General features: G+C 38.7%; 1 protein-coding gene across 1 annotated transcript in view; it reads right to left on the minus strand.

Moving 5' to 3' along the window:
* Positions 1-6,523: 6,523 nt before the first annotated feature.
* Positions 6,524-14,789, minus strand: part of LOC117114648 (mediator of RNA polymerase II transcription subunit 1-like) — a 57,276-nt gene continuing 49,010 nt past the window's right edge. The window contains exons 7-8 of the mRNA XM_033258342.1: positions 9,197-9,283; positions 6,524-6,873 (exon numbers count right to left, since the gene is read on the minus strand). Coding sequence (XP_033114233.1) covers positions 6,524-6,873; positions 9,197-9,283 — 437 coding nt within the window. The remainder of the gene's footprint in view (positions 6,874-9,196; positions 9,284-14,789) is intronic.

Raw genomic sequence — 14,789 nt, forward strand, 5'->3', positions numbered from 1 at the left:
GAAATTTTCGATTCTGCATGCCAAGAACTCGCGGAGCAACAATGCGGCGCTCCAAATATTTTGTCATTTGACGGGGCGCGGCCGAAATTGACCTAGGCAAGCCAAAATGGTTTTGGAAATTTTCGATTTTGTCAGCAGACCATCGGGCCCATTATTCAGTTTTCCCAAAAGACGATCGGGCCCGTTTTTGAGACGATTTGGCCCGTTTTGGACGATTTTTTGGTCCAAAAACGGGCCTGATCGTCTCGTGTGCCCGATCGTCTGTCACCCCAAAAAAACGATTAGCAAGCTGCTCTATTTTTAGAAGATGACATCGGCAATTACTACCCATCATTCAACGCTACAGGTACCAAAACCACATGTTTGGAAGTCAGAAGGTCGAAAAGAAACAGTTTCTTTTTTTTTTTAAATTATAGAAACATACCTTGACTAAATTAAATAAATAATAAGCCCAGTGCTTTTAATACAAATTGATATCAATGTTTGTTTACTAATTTGCTACAAATTACGGAGAGAGGCCTAGCTAAAAGTTAGCAGAGCTGCTGCTAGGCCCAGTTAACCTTGGCTGAACCAACACTGTATGTTGAACAGTCAGCCTATTAGTGACATGGAAGATTAGGTCGGTTTATTCATAAAACGATTTCCTTAGCCTATCATGAATCGATATTTAATATATTAGTTTGTCTTGCATTAACATTTAATTGATTCTTCAACGATTTCTATAAATGTTTATTGAACAATTAAATGCAATATTAAGCCTAGATGTTGGTAGGCAGACCTAGTTATAGGCTACAACTTGGCGTTTTTAAACTTGAGGGCGCTATTCTTACGAACTTCTCATTTACGAATTTTCTCAATTACGAACTGCTTTCAGCCCAAGGTTAGACTTGCCAGAAGGCTCTAATTATAGGTTTTCCTAATATTAGCTAATTTTGGAGAGCGCCACCAGCGACGGTATATATCGAGAAACATTTATGCGAATTAGAAGAAAAAGCATAATATGAAACGCCAAGCAAATAGGTAATATGGAACGCCATTGGTGCCAAAATCGATTTAAAAACAAAGATTAGGGACTGGAGCCCAGTCTAAGCCCAAGGTGTACGTAAATGGGAAGGTCGACTGTACATACAAAAACTGACAAAAGCATAAGAATATGCCTGGATCCTTGTAACCTGAATAAGTACGTAAAGTGCCCTCACTACCATACACGATCGCTAGATGATATCCTATTTAAGCTATATAATTTGAACCAACAGAGAATTCTGAGAACAGTATCAGTACCGGTCATTATTCCAACTTCAGGTTTCAGCTTACGGAAAAATAAAATATTACTATCCGAACACTTGTAAAGAAAGTCATTTACAAGTTGTTAACTTTGACGAATTAGTCTTTCAATGACAGAGAGGCAGACACTCAAGGTGGGTACAACTTGATCAGATGTTTGATGTCTGATACGTTAATGTCTTATCAGAGACACTGCAGTAACTATTGTTTCAGACAATTCTGATCATACGAATTACGTGTATTTCAAATGTAGGCTTATATTTCACCCAAGTCTGACTAAACAACTGAACCGGAATGTCAGATCAGGATATTGGAATGTTAGACTTGCTAAGGAGTCAGAATTACTCACCACATTCAATACGCCACATGGGAAATTTTGTTTTAGGAGACTATCATTTGGTTCAAACTCATCACAGGACGTATTCCAGACAGTGGCGGCTCTAGGATATATTTGCTGGGGGGGGGGGTGGCTAAGTTGTCCGACAGGGGGGACTTGAGCTCATAGGTTGGAGCTGGGAGAAGGGGTTGAGAGGGGGGTTCCCCCTCCCAAATGAGATTTTTTTAAAGAATATCAACAACTAGATGGCCGAAAATGGCACTTATGGTCTGACTGCCCGACGAGGTCTGTCCGGCGGGGTGGGGGGCTTGACCTGTCCGGCGGGGGCTTAAGCCCCCTCCCACCCTGCTGGCGCCGCCACTGTCTATAGCACCCTCAGAAAATTGTTGAGACATACAATGGATTAAAAGGAGTCGTATGCATTGCCAATGACATTGTAGTGTATGGAAAATCTGAACAAGATCACGACAGAAATCTTGAGTTAACTCTGCAACGAACCAGAGAAAGGGGCCTAAAACTCAAGGATAAGTGTTATGTAAAACAGAACAACATAAAATTCTTCGGATACATTCTAACAGACGAAGGACTAAAGCCTGATGATTCAAAGGTAAAGGCAATCAAGGACATGAAAAGTCCAAATAATAAGCAACAGCTAATGTCACTGCTTGGGATGCTGAATTATTTAAGTAAATCAGAAATCAAAGATATAATTAGCGAAGCACCAGTGTTAGCATATTTCGATGCAGCTAAACCTATAACGATACAAACTGATGCAAGCTGTAAAGGGTGCCGTGCTAATTCAAGACTCAAAACCGGTAGCACACGTGAGCAAAAGCTTAACCGAGACTGAACAAAACTATAGTAACATAGAGCGTGAAATGCTATCAGTGGTCTTTGGGCTAGAGCAGTTCCATCACTATATTTATGGGAGAAAGGTACTGATAAATACTGACCACAAACCGCTTGAGTCAATAAGCCAGAAAAACCTCAAAAATGCCCCACCACAACTACTACAATTACTATTATGTATACAACCTTATGACTACCAAATACAGTATGTTACAGGAGTAGATGTTCCTAGGACAGAGTGTCTCTCTAGACTCCCATTAGAGGAAGCAAGGGAAACAGAGGACATTCAATGCTCTATCAACTAAGTTGTAAATGTTACACAATCAAGAATAGAAAAAATAAGGGAAGCTACAGCAGACGATAAGCTTCTAGTTGTTGCACACTTGACAAAAAATGGATGGCCGACTTGAAGGCAGCAGGATAATAATACCTGAAAACATTCAAACTGAACTATTGAAAAAGATCCACATTGGACATAAATGTATTGATAAATGCAGATTGCGTGCACGGTAAACTGTCTATTGGTCTAATATTAACGCTGATATTGAGGAGATGGTGAGAAAAAGCAGCCCATGTCAGGAGAACTAAAAGAAACAACAGACAGAAATGATAATACCAATTGAAGCTACAAATGTTTGGAAAACAGTAGGATCAGGCTTATTTTACTGGTGAGGATACGAGTATTTACTTGTTGTTGACTACTATAGTTCGTACTTCATAGTAAGGAGACTAACATCTACTATGACTACAGCTGTCATAAGCAAACTAAAGATTATTTTCTCAGAATTTGGTATACCTGCAACGTTTGTAGCGATAACACACGTCAATATGATTCAGCCAAGTTCAGAAATTTCGCAAAGGATATGAATTTGAGCACCGTACCAGCAGTCCAAGGTACCCACAAGCAAATGGGAAAAGTGAGATATGTCGGAATAGTGAAACAAGCACTTAAAAAGGCATATGCGGATGGTAGTTACCCATCATTAGCTTTATTGAGCATACACACAACACCAATATAAGCCGGAAAACCATCACTAGCCGAAATTTTATTCAATAACAAAATCCGATCAAACCTCCCACATGTTGATACATTGGAAAGAAACAAAGTATACAGAAATAAAAGCTGGATGAAATACCATGGATTACCACTCAAGGCCTTTACCTGAACTTAAGGAAGGAGAGAACATAAAAATGTTATTAAACCATAAAACATCAAAATGGGAGCAAGGAAAAGTACACACAATTCCAGAATATCCAGGATCGTATGTTGTACGAACGTAAAATGGACTGTATCGAAGAAATACAAGACACATAAGACTGACAAAGGAAAACGTAACACTCAACAACACAAACGAACAGAAAACAGTAGACGAGGATTTGAATAGTAGCTGAGTGGAACCGCGAACCATTAGTTGTGAAAAACCTGTGATTCTTGAAAAACAGAATCATGTTGTTACAAGTGACAATAAAGTCACTAGGTCAGGCCGTGTTATTAGAAAGCCTGAAAAGTTGAATATCTAACAAGGAGTGAAGTGCTGGTAACCTCTCCTCTGGTCTTCTTGTGTTATTATGTTGTGTTATATGAAAGCTCTTCAAGAATCACACACACACACACACAAAAGAGAAACAGAACAATCTATTATTAACTCACAAATTTATTGGACAATTTGCTGAACAATCTACTGAACTTTAAAAAAAAAAAAAAAATATACATAGCTTAGCAAAGCCCGGGATCTTGACTCGACTGTCATCTGAAACTATGTAAGGCAAACGACAGGTAACGTATTGCCTGTCGCAGGGGAACGTCACCACCTTAAAAAGGGCACGAAGACTGAATTGCAAAGGAGGCGTATGATCTGCAAAAGACACCGGCTCTAAAGACATTACAGCAAGGCGAGATTACACGCCTGAGTAAACAAGGGCACAGTATGACGTAGAATTGACCTGTGGTTGTCATGAAGATAGGGTGTGTTGGACTCTCAGCAGGAACTCACTGTAGGCCAGTTGTAGGCAGCAGTGCAACTGGACAGTTGTCTTGGGCACCTATAATAGTTCAGAAGTGGCTAAGCAATATCTATTGTCTTAGAGATTTACTGCGGGGCAGTTACCCATCTAGCCAGCTGTCTGGCTTAATGCCTGCCGTTGGAGTTCTAGATGAGTAACCCAGAGGGTGTGGATGCACCAGCACGATGTATCTCGCATCTAAAACACCAATGCAGGCTTATCTGATGCCAAACAGAGATCCAAAGTCGCAGGGTGATGAAACTACTTACGATGTCAGCAGGTGTGAGTTGCTGGGAGCTCGTAGTAAGTGTTCACTTCTGTGCGGTCCAGTGAGTGATGGTCGTGGATCACTGATGGATGACAGTGTACCAAGGTCCTTCCTGGATGACCAAGCAGCCCTGTTTAGGGATGCCCCACTTGTCTCAATAAAAAATATGAGATAAAAAGACTCATCCACTACTACCTTGCTGGCTGCCCACAGTCAGCAGGTCTCCATACCAGTGGGAAAAAGAAATCACAGAAAATATATATAGCATGCTAGAACATGCGAACGCTACTAGATAGCAACCAAAATTCAGTTAGACAAAAGACAGCTCTACTTGATAAGGAATTGAAGAGTTATAGTGTTGATATTGCTGCTCTCTCTGAAATGAGGCTTCCTGCCACTGGTGAGAGAAGGGAAAGTTGTTATACTGTACATTTTTTTGGAAAGGTCACGCATTGGGCTCGGATAAACAGGGAACTTCTGGAACAGGATTTGCAATCGCCAACAATCTTGTTTGCAAGCTAACAGAGTTTCTATGGCCATATCAGATAGAATTATAACATTAAGAATTCCATCCTCCCCCTCATCATATCTGTTTTTTGTAAGTTTTTATGCACCTACTTTGACGAATGACGTGGCTGTTATCGATGACTTCTATCACCAACTACGGATTGTGTTATAGCACCCAACGATGTCATAATTATTCTGGGCGACTTCAATGCCCGAGTTGGAAAAGACCACAAAACATGGCCAAGTGTGCTAGGCCACTTCGGCAGAGGCACGTTTAATAGTCATGGCGAGATTTTACTACAACTTTGTAACGAATACCATCTAGCAATAACTAACACCTTTTTCAATGTACCAGACCACCATTATTACTCATGGAAACACCCTCGCTCCAGTCACTGGCACCTGCTAGACTATGTGCTCATAAGTCAAAAGAATCTTCATCATGTATGTATCACTATAGAGCTATGAGAGGAGCAGAATGCTCAACAGATCACTGACTTACCTTAAAGTGACTTACTTTAAAGTGAAACAGGAGGCATTGAGTTTTTACTCATGAAATTGCCTCCTCTCTTGGATATGTGATTGTCATAGTTTTGTTTGAAATTGCGCTGTTTATGACATGTTGTGGTAAGGAGTTCCACTTATTTATGACACATGTATCAAGGAAAGTATCTCTTGTTTTAGTATTATGTCTATGGTTATAAAGTGTTTGTGTGTGGCCTCTGAGGAAATGTTCTCCTGGTCTAAAACGAAAGGTGAAAAAGTTTGAAACCTTTATGTCATCAAAGCCATTCAGTATCTTGTAGGTTTCAATCATATCTCCACATTCTCTTCTTTGCTGCATAGTAGAGAGTTCTAACCGTGACAGTCTTTTTATCTGCTGAAAGAAATTGTAGTACTGGTACCAGCTTGGTAGCTCTGTTTTGCACTTTCTCAAGCTTTGATATGTCTTTTAATAGATAAGGTGACCAAGCCTGTACTGCAAATTCCATTGTTGACCTGACAAGCGTTTTGTAGAAAGAAAGGAACATCTCTTGGTCCATGTAGGAGAATGTGCGCTTTATCATTGCAATCATAGAATTTGCTTTGGAAACAACCTTGCCTACTTGTACTGAGGATTTCAGGTCAGGTGTAACATATACTCCAAGATCTCTTTGTGTTGTGACTGGTTGCAGTTGATTTGCACCAATAAAATAGGAATGGTTTTGATTTCTGGATCCGATATGTAAGGTACTACATTTTAATTGGTTAAACTGCGCACTCATGTAGCCTGTTTATGCCTTCTTGGAGTAAGTCATCATAGGCAGGGGAAGAAATTCGTCGGTAGATCTTGGCGTCATCAGCTTGCCGCTTGAGTTGATACCATCAAGTAGGTTATTTACAAAGATAAGAAAAAGTATTGGTCCAATTACTGAACCCTGTATGACGCCACTTGTTTCTTCTTGCCTAGATGAAAGGTGGCCCTTCACGGAAACACTCTGTTGCCTCGAACTAAGGAAATTGGATATCCAAATTAAAACCCTACCAGTAATACCATTGGCTTTGAGTTTAGTTTTCAAGCTTTCATGTGGAACTGTGCCAAACGCCTTCTTGTATATAACATCTACTGGATCGCTATTATTAACTGCGTTATGTATATCCCGAAAAAACTCTAGTAGTTGTGTCAGACACGGACGACGAGAATGAAAGCCATGCTGGTTGTAGCTTAACAGATCATTTTTTTTAGGTGCTTTACAATTTCATTGCGGATAATTTTCTCGAGTAGTTTGCAGACCACAGAAGTAAGAGAGATAGGTCGGTAATTTGCTGGATCTGTTCTTGAGCCACTTTTGTGTATTGGTATCACAGTTGCTTTTTTCCATGATAGGGGGATGTCACCAGTTAACAAGGATTTTTTGAAAATGTAGAAAATGGGTATAGCTAATGATGCAGAGCATTCTTTAATCACACGTGGATGAACCCCGTCGGGTCCTGGAGATGAGTTGGGATTTAGTTCTGATATAACTTTGATAATATCATCAAGAGACAGGTCTACATCTTGAAGAAACTGGTCCACATGTTTTGTTTCAGGGTGCGGAACTGATGAAGTATCTTCTTTAATAAAGACTTTATGGAAAGTTGAATTGAGAATTTTACTACATTCCGCATTTGATGACGAAAGTGTACCATCGGTGCGTTTAATTTGGGTGACAGTTGCTTTAACATTTGCACAACTTCTAGCGTATGAGAAAAAGGCCTTTGGATTCTTCTTGACATTTGCTGCAATATCTATTTCACATTGTGCTTTTGCCGATCTATCTGCAGCTACAGATTCATTCCTGGCCTTCTAGTATTTCCTGTACCTAATTTGGGAACGCTTCTTTCGGTAACGTGACCAAGCTATTGCCAGTAAATTCAAGTGGTGTTTATTGAACCAAGACACTCTGTACAATATACAAACTTTCAACAGCAGTTACAGTTAAAGTAACTGAGTTGACATTGTATACAGTCACTTCCTAAATTTAGAGAGTGGGAAATGTGGTGTTTCATACTGTCGTCCTGTGTGATGATAGAAGAGATGCCCATGTGAGTGACTAACCATGAGAAAACTATAAATTTGTTCCGTTGAGTTATATTGCTGTGATATTATTGTCTATATATTGCTTTATTCGAGTACTCAACACCATATCATATTATTATTACTTTGAATTAACCCCTTCAACTCCTTGTGGAGCATGGGTCCTTGGAAATAGCCCACCATCGCACACTGTTTTAAGCTGGTCCAGAGAGTACACTGTCTCCTTGCCTCCACAAACTGTTTCTTGAGTGACTTTCATTTCTTTTTCCCTGTGGCTTCCATTTCAAGGCTTGACTAGTAATGTTATCGAGTGGTTTTTTAAGTGTATGACCAATCCAGCCCCACCGCAAATCTGTCCATTCTTTCCTGATCAGTTTTTTTTCCCCTAGATTTGTTCATTACTGATTGTTTCTGCCCAGTATATATTCATGATGGATCTAAGACATTTATTTACAAAAGTTTTTTTGCTAATTTTGGTTAGCTTTGGTTTTTAGAAGAACTAGAGTGACTGTATAATGGTAAAGTGTTTAAAAATCATTAATAAAGATTCTCAAAGGCATGATCTTTAAATAAATTTTTTGAATTTTTGCCATCAGATCATAATTTTTTTACTGGCTTTTTCTTTACTAGAAACCAGTAGTGGATCTAGAGGGGGTGAATAAGGTGGCCAGGCACCCCCCATCGTTTAGGAAAAAAAAAATAATAATTGTCACTCGTCTTGTGTGTATCATTTTTTCGTGAACTCTGGTAAAACATACACTTTCAATTTTAAGCTTACTTCTTTTCAGATGTCATCTAAGACCATTTCAGTCTACTAATTTTTAAAAAATCTCAAATGTGAAGGGATGCTCAACTCAACCTCCACCCTCCTCCCCACAACCGCTCGGTCCTTCTCACCTCTATTATTCACTCCCCATTGCTAAGTCCTAGATCCGCCACTGGAAACTTATATTGTGATCCGAGATTTCGACTTGGAAAGTGCCTTTCGACTATTTCAGATAGGTATTGCGGTGCCACACCTTGAAGATTTAATTTGACATAGAAAGTTGTGAAGCTATCTCTACTCCAAGGCTTTTAGCACTGGACAGCACCTTAATTTATTCATCACCAATCTCAATGGGATTTAAATGCAATATCTCATACAGCCAGTTATATTGCAACTGATCTCATGCAACCACTAGCTTGTGTAACTGATATCTCGTACACTAACTCCCCTATGAAATTGATATCTCATACACCCACTCCCCAATGCAACTGGTAACTCATGCACCCACTCCATAGTGCAACTGATATCTCAGGAGCCAGTGCAACTGATATCTCATACACCTACTCCAAAATGTAACTGATGTTTAATAAACTCACTCCCATATTATGGATCCCCAAATCTTACCTGACATATTAAGAATGGTTGAAGTCTTTTTCTCGACATTCAACAAATCATAAGGTGACACAAAGAAGGTTAAACGCATCGGATAACCTGAAGAAAAAATGTAAAAATAAATGCTAGCATTAAAAAACTAATACATTTAAACAATTGGGATTATGCTATTATTATAAGGCCAACAAAAAAAAAAATGTTTGTTTGCCCTCCTCCACCCGCCCCTAACTCACTGAAAAAATAGGGGTGTAAAAACAAAAAAAAACTTTAAAAAAGTTTTTTTTTTAGTTTTTTTCTTCACAGATTAAAAAAAATGTGAGTGAATTTATTTTTATTTTTTGCCAGATGCCCTACAAATTAGCCTAATGTTGTCTGATGTGAGATATTGCCATTCTAGGCCTCTGTAGTACGGCAGCTTAGGGCCAAATTGGACTTAATGTGGACGTTCTGGACAAAAGCACCAATTTTTTTTTACATGCTCCTTATGGTCATAGCATTGAATTTTTGGTAGGAACCACCTCATCCGAGGTCATTATGGCGGCCATCTTGGATTTCAAAATGGTAGCCTTATAAAACCTATGTTTATCTATATCTCCGCTTCTAAATCACTTTGTATGTTTATATGATCGAGGAATACCATCATATCATATTTGACCTGGTCAGATTGCCACAAATGGGTCACTTAAGGTCATTCAAGGTCAAATATTGTATGGTATCTTTAAAATTACGTAATTGTCAAATTTTACATTATAATCATACCCAGGATCTCAGATTTAAAAATTTTTACTATGAACTACAATATTTCATTTGAGGTCATTCTGGCGGCCATCTTGAATTTCAAAATGGCTGCCACGCAAAACATATATTTATCAATATATCGACTTTTAACTATTTCCAATAAGAATTATGATGTCTAAAAATATATTTTCATGCACCTCATCCGAGGTCATTATGGCGGCCATCTTGGATTTCAAAATGGTAGCCTTATAAAACCTATGTTTATCTATATCTCCGCTTCTAAATCACTTTAAATTATAATTCTAATGTCGAAGAGTATGTTTATATGATCGAGGAATACCATCATATCATATTTGACCTGGTCAGAATACCACAAATGGGTCACTTAAGGTCATTCAAGGTCAAATGTTGTATGGTATCTTTAAAATTACGTAATTGTCAAATTTTACATTATAATCATACCCAGGATCTCAGAATTAAAAATTTTTACTATGAACTACAATATTTCATTTGAGGTCATTCTGGCGGCCATCTTGAATTTCAAAATGGCTGCCACGCAAAACATATATTTATCAATATAACGACTTTTAAACTACTTCCAATAAGAATTATGATGTCTAAAAATACATTTTCATGGTCAATGATTTATAGCACTTGTGACATGGTCAGATGGTCATTTAAGATCATTCAATTTCATTTTTCTGTTAAATACGTATAAAATCTTATTTTATAATAAATAAGTTTGTAAGTGGTCATGTTTTACAGCAAAATCATACATAAGCTCACAAAATTTGATAGGAACTATTTCATCAGAGGTCATTCTGACAGCCATTTTAAGTCAAGGTCATTTAGCAGCCATATTAAATTTCAAGGTGACCACCATGTAAAACATGTTTTGTTCTTTTAAATATGTTTACTGTACTGCATAGTCAAAGAATAACATCAAAAGTAGTAACATGTATTTGTATTTATTATATTCCATTATATATTGGAAAAAGTCTGACATCAGATATTGTATTTAATGTGAAATGATAAATTGATATAAAAAAGAATGGTATAATATATATATAGGTTATATTTATTTCTGATAGAACTTTTATGGTTATTACATCTGTTACGGAAAAAGCAACCCGTTTCTCCGACATAGCAAACCCCGTTACAAGTGGTACACCAAATAAGATAGAACTTTTATGGTTATTACATCTGTTACAGAAAAAGCAACCCGTTTCTCCGACATAGCAAACCCCGTTACAAGTGGTACACCAAATAAGATAGAACTTTTATGGTTATTACATCTGTTACGGAAAAAGCAACCCGTTTCTCCGACATAGCAAACCCCGTTACAAGTGGTACACCAAATAAGATAGAACTTTTATGGTTATTAATAAATAAATAAATAAAAATAAATATAACCTTCCTGTAGCTAAGCATTTTAATCAAGTTAACCACTCATTAAATAATATGAAATTCATTCTTATAGCCAGCGGATTTAGGTCATTGGCAGATAGACGATGCGCCGAAATTAGATGGATCCTTAAATTAAATACACATAAATGTGGTGCAAATAAAGATTTGGGCTTCGCATCTTCATATTCATTCGCCAAATAAGACCTTATACTTATCATAGCATATCGTTCAATATATTATATCATTTAATTTTCTGCATCAATTTTAAGCATATATATTTATATTTATATTTTTGTTCATATATGCCCTGATTTTATATCTCCATTATACATAGTTAGTAATATATATGCCTATTTATGCTCTATTTCCTGCTTCACATAGGCCATATCTATTACAGCCTTAAGATTATAGTCCTCTGTTTATCATTTAGGCCTATATCATTGATTCTGACCATTGATCCATAACATTGTTCTTACAGATTTTCTATTCTCTTCACAGTTCATTAGCTGTCTCTTATACACATCTAGATGTGTATAAGAGACAGACATCAAGTTCTTCAATCCAGACAGAAGCGGTAAAGAAAGACACATTGTGGAATCTATTATATGCAGATGACCTGGTGTTGATGGCTGAGTCTATGGACTGTCTCTTATACACATCTAGATAGCGTCTAGTACCGTATTCTTAGGGATGCAGTCGCCATCTAGCTCAGTTGAGTGAAAGAAGGCCAAGTGCATAAGTCCTTCCTGGTGGTATATAGCTTCTACTAAGTCAAGACTCTTATATTGCCTCCTCGTGGCACACCATGGTAACTGGTGCCTTGCAGTTCCAGGCTAAAATATGAGGGTTCTAAGAGAAGGACAACTTTGATTTCAAACCCGGGCGGGTGAAACTCGTTAGCCTCGTAAGGTTATTCACCTAAGAGAAGGAAAACTCTGACTCCAAACCCGGGCGGATTAAGCTCGTTATCCGCACATGGAGTTCTGTGTGTGGAGGGTGTGTGGACTCCCTGATGGAAGAACATATTGGTCAAAGCCTGGAAGAGTTCATTGTAGAACCAACGAGCATCCATCCTATCCCCTAGGGTTATGGGTTGATGGTAAGCTAGGGCAGGCTCATCATAAAAACAAAACGCACCAATAACTCAACATGGCAGTAAACTACAATATGGGCAGCAGCCAGCCCGGAGGTTGCCGTGGGCGGTACCAGCCTACGTCAAAAAGAAAGGTACAGACCCTCAATCAAGGCCGCGAAGAATTGGTCTTCCTCATGGCGGCTCGTTTGGGCCTGATGTGTGGTCGAAATTGAGGTTTGGAAGCTGGAACATTGGTTCCATGGTTGGTAGAAGTATGGAGTTGGTAGAAGAATTAAGAACGCGACGGGTGGATATATGTTGCTTGCAAGAGACAAGATGGAAAGGAGGTAGTGCACGATTTATTGGAGCTAAAGGTGAAAGATACAAGTTCTGGTGGAAAGGCGGTGATGTCTCTGCAGGTGTTGGGGTAATGATAAAGGAGGAGCTTTCAGGTCAAGTTATCGAAGTACGGAGAAAAAGTGACAGAATTATTGTTGTATTTTTGTAGTAATAGTACAGGGGAAGCAAGTAATAAGAGTGGTTAGCTGTTATGCACCACAAGTTGGCCGAGATGAAGTAGAGAAAAATAAATTTTACGACGACTTAGTAGAAGAATTGGGATTGAAAGGAAAAAAAGAGTTCTTAGTCGTAGCAGGTGACTTCAATGGCCACATTGGAAAGGATATAGATGGTTATGAAGGAATTCATGGAGGTTTTAGTATAGGTACACGAAATAGAGAAGGAAGAAGGTTGCTGGAGTTCTGCGCAGAATCAAATTTAGTAGTGGGTAACACTTGGTTTAAAAATAAAAGAAAGGCAACATTTCAATCCGGTGTTGCAGAAACTCAAATCGACTTTATGTTGGTAGAGAATGAATGGCGAAAAAAGATCCAAAATGTGAAGGTGATTTCAGGGGAACTTCAACACAGCTTACTGGTAATGGATGTTGGATGAATTGTGGATGTGTAGCTCAGAAAAGGATACATGGCTAAAATATAAACTATGTGCTCTGAACGCAACCAAAGAAGTATGTGGAGTGAGCAAAGGCAAGACACCTCAGGGTGAAACCTGGTGGTGGAATGAGGAAGTGCAAGAAGCAATTGCAAAGAAGAAGGTTAGTTTCAAGCACATGCAGAAGCAGAACACGGAGCAAAATAAGGCAAGGTATAAGAGGAACAAGAAGAAGGCTAAGAAAGTAGTTGCTGCAGCCATGAAGAAAGAAACGGAGAAAGAGCTGGAAATGCTGAGTAGAGGGGGCCAAGCCATCTTCAAAAAGTTAAGAATTTTAAGGAAAGAGTCACAGGATATCTATGAAAGTAACTGCATCAAGGGTAAGGATGGTAAAATCTACTTTGATGAAGTGGATAGAGGGAAGATCTGGAGAACTTATATGGAAAGTATTATGAATAAGGAGAACGAGTGGGATGGTGTAGTGGATGCAGAGAAAGTAGAAGGACCAGTGGAAGGCATTACGAGAGAAGAAGTGAAGAAAGCGCTGAACACCTCAAAAAATGGGAAAGCAGGGGGGCCATCGGGCATTACAAAAGAACATTTCATATCATCACAGCATGGAGTAGAAGTATTATATCAGGTGGCAAATGATATTATGAAAGGTGCCAGTATGCCGGATGATTGGAAGCTAAGCATCTTAATACCAATCTATAAGGGAAAAGGAAGTGTGATGGATTGTGGTTCATATCGTGGGGTGAAACTACTGGAGCAGGGTATGAAGGTGATAGAACGAGTTTTGGAGAGGAGATTGCGAGATATTATCAAAATTGATGATATGCAGTTTGGTTTTATGCCAGGAAAGGGTACAGTAGATGCTATCTTCATTGCGAGAAGGATGCAGAATGTCATCATGATAAAAGGAAGAAACTGTTTATGTGTTTTGTAGATCTGGAGAAAGCTTTTGATAGAATACCACGCTCTGTTATCGCTTGGGCATTACGTAAAAGAATGGTTCCAGAAGGTCTGGTGAAATATGTCATGGTACTGTATGAAGAAGCTCACACAAAAATCAAATGTGGTAATGGCTTCTCAGAGAGTTTTAGCGTGGGAGTAGGTCTTCACCAGGGTTCAGTCTTGTCACCACTGTTGTTCGCAACAGTAATTGATGTCCTGACAAAAGCAATAAAGAAAGACACATTGTGGAATCTATTATATGCAGATGACCTGGTGTTGATGGCTGAGTCTATGGATCAGCTAGAGCAAGATTTCAGGAAGTTGAAAGAGGCCTTTGAAAGTAAAGGCCTGAAAGTTAACATGGTAAAGACAAAAGTGCTGGAAGCCAGTGGTGGTACACAGGTGGTAGAAGAGGCCAAAATAAACCCATGTGGTGTATGCGGGAAAAGAGTTATGAGTAACTCCATCAAGTGCGGACTA

Source organism: Anneissia japonica, unplaced genomic scaffold, assembly GCF_011630105.1.
Source record: "Anneissia japonica isolate Jap-2015-1 unplaced genomic scaffold, ASM1163010v1 scaffold287682_len70226_cov148, whole genome shotgun sequence".
Taxonomy (NCBI): domain Eukaryota; kingdom Metazoa; phylum Echinodermata; class Crinoidea; order Comatulida; family Comatulidae; genus Anneissia; species Anneissia japonica.